The 4615-nt window shown below is 37.6% G+C and overlaps 1 protein-coding gene across 1 annotated transcript; it reads left to right on the forward strand.

Moving 5' to 3' along the window:
• Positions 1 to 760: 760 nt before the first annotated feature.
• Positions 761 to 3499, forward strand: LOC149167360 (uncharacterized). The gene is made up of 5 exons (XM_089432958.1): positions 761 to 908; positions 1038 to 1387; positions 1496 to 1594; positions 1753 to 1941; positions 2103 to 3499. Exons 2-5 carry the CDS (start codon positions 1125 to 1127, stop codon positions 3196 to 3198), a joined length of 1647 nt encoding a protein of 548 aa, XP_089289084.1. The 5' UTR covers positions 761 to 908; positions 1038 to 1124; the 3' UTR covers positions 3199 to 3499.
• Positions 3500 to 4615: the final 1116 nt, after the last annotated feature.

A 4615-nucleotide genomic window follows, 5' to 3' on the forward strand; every position in this document is an offset into this window, starting at 1 on the left:
CTGGAATATGCTTGTGTTTTTATCATGCAATTCTTGATAATCACATCAAATACCCTGTAATTGCAAATCTTCAATATCAGTCAGTTTTGTTAGCTGTTATTGGACAAAAGAAGAGCAGAGTTGAGTATTTGAGTTGATGAGGTGTTGTATAAGCTAGTAACCCGTTTCCAGTTGGAGGCCTGGTATTCCACAGAGCTGGAAAAAAATGAATAGCAAAACAAAATTGGTAGCAGAGGATATTGGTGCCCCATTCCTAAGGAGTGGGCTCGGGCACATTACATCAGCTTATTTTTGGCTGCTTGAATATTCTTTATGCTTGTTTCAAATTGCTTCTGTCTATTCTGACTGGCAGTGAAAAGTATCAGCGGCCATTTCAGTTCAGTGTCACGTTGTTTCTTGCATCCATTACATGGTTTCCATATCCATTCTTTCTTTGTCTTTTCTGAATTACGGTAGTTTGAATACTTTCTTACAAATTATGTCCCCAAAAACTTGAGAATGGTATTTTAACTTTTGGAAGCTCTGTAACATTTTGTCCGCTGACAACTGAAGTACCTATTGTGTTTCTTCTGTTTAAAACTTTAACCTATTGTCTGGTCTCATCTTTGCATTTTGTGAGATAGAATTTTTTTTTTGTTATTGTTATTTACTTTTCTGACTGCAGTTATCTTCCATCGGTTTCTAATTCAACGCTATACTTATCTGTAATATGGAGTTTTGTAGCGTCTTATTTTGTTTATTAAAATGCTAAGTTCATCAGTTGATCACTGAAGTGAATATTTTGGGGCAGATCCTTGTCTAGGGAAGATATTAAAGCTATTGTGGAGTATGGATGTCCCAGTACGGACAGAAAAGTGGTTAATTCAGGGAAGCGTTTGAGGGCATATGTGAACCTGGATGAAGGAGTTGTAAGTCTAGTTTCATCTATTTGTAAGGATTTTGTAGTCTGAGTTCTGTTAAGACCACCTATGTCCTCCATTTTGTCTGTGAGCCACCATTTGCACCAGAATATAACAGTCATAACTTAATTTTCTCAGGTATGTAGCGCATGCAATCTAAGAGGCTCCTGTGACAGGGCATACGTTAAAGCCCGCCAAGAGGAAGGTGCCCGCACTGTTGATATAATGCGATTTCTGCTTACATATGGGCTTGATCCTCTGGTGGGTTCTGCTGAGAACAAGTTACATATGAAAAAAACTGTTAAAGTATCTGTTCGTAAGTTGCTCAAAGAGGTAATTGAGTTCAGTGCAACTCCAGTTGATCCAATTCTTCCAAATCCTATGGCCAAGCAGTCTCTTCCAAGAATGAAGCAGTCGCCGCTTCTGCCGATGAAGAGACCAGGTATTACTGATGTTGAAATGAAAAAAGGGGATTGGCTTTGTCCAAGGTAAGCTTTTCTTCTATTTATTGCCTTGTGGAGTTGCTGTTCAAGCTGTATAGTCATTCTGCCAGGATATTTAGAGATCGTCTTGAGTGTCTTCATTTGTATTTGTAGGTGCAATATAATAATCTTTGCCAGGAAGACGGCATGCATACAATGTAACGAGACACGTCCTAAAAGGCCGCTAAATCCAGGGGAGTGGTATTGCCCAGTGTAAGTTTTTAATATTTCACTAGGGCATATTCTATAGATTTTATAATTTTATGTTTATTTATTATGATTGCTACATGGATCACATAACAAAGCACTTGAACCATTGTTATAAGTAAAAAATGTGTACCTGACAAGAGTGAACTGAAACTATTTTGCAGGTGTGATTTCATAAATTTTAGTAGAAATATGACATGCCTGAAGTGTGATTATAAGCGCCCAAAGGATGACCATATGCAGAATGCCAAGCAAGTTTGGAAGGATTATCGGACTGATGCTATGAGTGATTTTCAGCAGTCCAAGTATTTAGAACAGAAGTTACAGAATCCAGGGGACTGGCTATGCCCATCGTAAGTTTTCTATATTTCTTAAGGATAGGTTCGATAGACAATTTAATATTCTGTTCGTTTATTACGATCTCTGTATAGATTGTAAAGCACATACCAACTGAGCCAGTATTTTGTGTTAAAAAAGTGCACCTAACATGAGTGAACTGAAATCTATTTTGCAGGTGCAAATTCATAAATTTTAAAAGAAATATTGCATGCCTCAAGTGTGATTGTAAGCGTCCAAAGGATGAGCATACACATAATTCCAGGCAAGGTCTGAATGATTATCAGACTGATGCTGTGGACAATTTTCAGCAGTCCAAGCATTTAGAACAGAAGTTGAAGAATCCAGATAGGACGGCAAACCCTTCGAATGCCTTGAATGATGAATATGATCATGGTTCTATAAGCGATGATGATTTGCTTAATAGTGTGAGGAGGAGCAGGGGTCATAGCATTAATGATGGCAATTTTGATTTTGATGACTTCCCTGTGCGTGGAGGTAAAAGTGGAAGTGCAGTTGGCAGAAAGAAAGAACAGAACGAGAAGAAAACTTTCAATCGCAGGGATCTGGGAGTGGATAAGGGGTTGCGATCTTCCAGTGCTAAAGCAAGTCACTTTTCAGACTTGGATTTAGATGATGATGGTGTTTCAGACTTGGATTTAGATGACGATGATGACGATGAGGATGCAGTTGATTCTAATTGGAAAAAGGCTAGTGGAAGTGCATCTGAAAAATATGGTAGAGATTCTAACAGTGCCAGAGAAAAAGGAAGGGCCAACAAATATGATGATACTGATGATGAAGATGGGTGGTTTGGAAGTGATCAAAGGAAGGAATCTGGATCATTTAAGAGATCCTCATTCTTGAAACCAATAGGAGAGAAGAACAGTTTCAAAAACTTTGGGGATTTGGATTTGGATGATGATGATGATGATCTTTTTGAATCTGGGGACGAACAACCTCAGACATCTAGATTAAAGCTGAGAGGAGAGGAAGCAAGATCCTCTACCAGGGGAGAACGGAGAACAGAGAACAGAAGAGTGAAGGATCCATCATCTGCTTCTCAAGTGAGGGGGAGTGTGCAAAATGATGACGACTTTGATAAGCTTATTGATCTTTTTGAATCTGAGGATGAACAACCGCAGATACCTAGATCAAAGTTGAGAGAAGAGGAAGCAAGACCCGCTGGTAGGGGAGGATACAGAATAGAAAGCAAAAGAGCAAGGGAGCCATCTTCTGCTTCTCGAGGAAGTGGGAGGGAGGGAAGAAAATGATGAAGACTTAGATGGGCTTGATGATTTGGATGATGCTGATCCATTTGACAAAATAAGTGAGGGAGCTATGGAAAGTCAAAAGTAGGTAAATTGGAAGGAAACAAAGCCAGAAATGGTGTTGCGGTGGATAGCATTCTTGGAATAAGAAAGTTGGGGATGATATATAAAGGCCTTCTCAGAGAGGTGTAATGGCAGACTTGTATTTAAAATGTAAGGGAGAACTCTCTCAGGTCCCATTGTTTTCATAAAAGCCATATTTGGCGTGATTGATACATTTATACAAAAAGAGTTGATTTCTAAAGTTGAAATTTATCTTTATATCACAGTACTCTGCAAGTACTGATAGTGTTGGGTGTTTTTTTAAGCCAACTGAGCTTTCTGTTATAGTTTACTGTCTCCATTTTTCAGTTTAGAAATGAATATCATTGCCAATGCCTGTTAAAGGCAATACGAAATATTGCCAATCTTGACAAAACTTGAGTGATCTTCTCTGAGACGGGTCATTTGAAATGAATGTCAGTCCGAGTTATGAATAGGTTTGGAATATTTACTATTTAGTTCACTGGTGAGTCCCATTATTTAATTCGGGGTGTAACGTACCAATTATCTCATGCGTTCTCGAAATTCTTTTATTAATGAAGGCATCTGCACAGAGTGCCCTGGTGTTACCGACAAGATGTTAATGGTTTATTTTTCGTTTCCGTGTAATTTTTTTAACTTTCAGTCCGAGTTATGAAAGTTTAAAATATTTGTTATTTATTTCAGCGAAGTCCAATTATTATTTCGGAGATGTCCATTCTGGAAATTCTTTTATTAAATAAAGCACTGGCACACAGTACACTGGTGGCATTGACAAGATGTTAATGGTGCTTATTTACCCTCGCAATGCAAATTTTGTAATGCTGTTTCTTCGAGGGCCCTAATGAGATTTGTCTCGAGAAACAATTTTAGTTGACTTATTTCTATGCTTTGGAATGGTTTATAATGTATATTTTCAACTAGTAACTACTAACCATTAGAGGTGGTACTCATCTGAGAGTTTCTAGCACGTCAAATCTGTGAGGGTCGGTGGCCAATAAATGTGTACCAAGTGCATGCTGGACAAATTGAGAGTTTTACACACAAGCGTCGACAAGAATACATACAAAAATTGAGAAAGAATGGATTCATACATTATTAAGTGATGCAACGTCTCATTATATAATAGAAGAATACAGTATGCAATTCTCAAATATAATATTTAATTCTCAAATATTAAATTGAATGAATGGATTCATACATTATTAAGTGATGTAATGTCTCATTACATAGTAGAAGGATGTGGTATATAATTACCAAATATTAAACTATAACCAGTGTAACGTCTCTTTTTAATCCCCAGATTTTGTAAAGTGTAATTGACTCTGATAATATTGGA

The sequence above is a fragment of the Pinus tabuliformis genome, chromosome 5_1, assembly GCF_031772625.1.
Source record: "Pinus tabuliformis cultivar Carrire ecotype Pingquan chromosome 5_1, CPIR1, whole genome shotgun sequence".
Lineage (NCBI taxonomy): Eukaryota > Viridiplantae > Streptophyta > Pinopsida > Pinales > Pinaceae > Pinus > Pinus tabuliformis.

What these genes read in the sequence shown, in the direction of transcription:
- LOC149167360 (XM_089432958.1), top strand. Translation starts at nt 1,125, where the DNA reads ATGCGATTTCTGCTTACATATGGGCTTGATCCTCTGGTGGGTTCTGCT. An exon ending in GGGGAGTGGTATTGCCCAGT is followed by an intron (nt 1,595 to 1,752) that starts GTAAGTTTTTAA and finishes ACTATTTTGCAG; the next exon opens with GTGTGATTTCATAAATTTTA. An exon ending in GGGGACTGGCTATGCCCATC is followed by an intron (nt 1,942 to 2,102) that starts GTAAGTTTTCTA and finishes TCTATTTTGCAG; the next exon opens with GTGCAAATTCATAAATTTTA.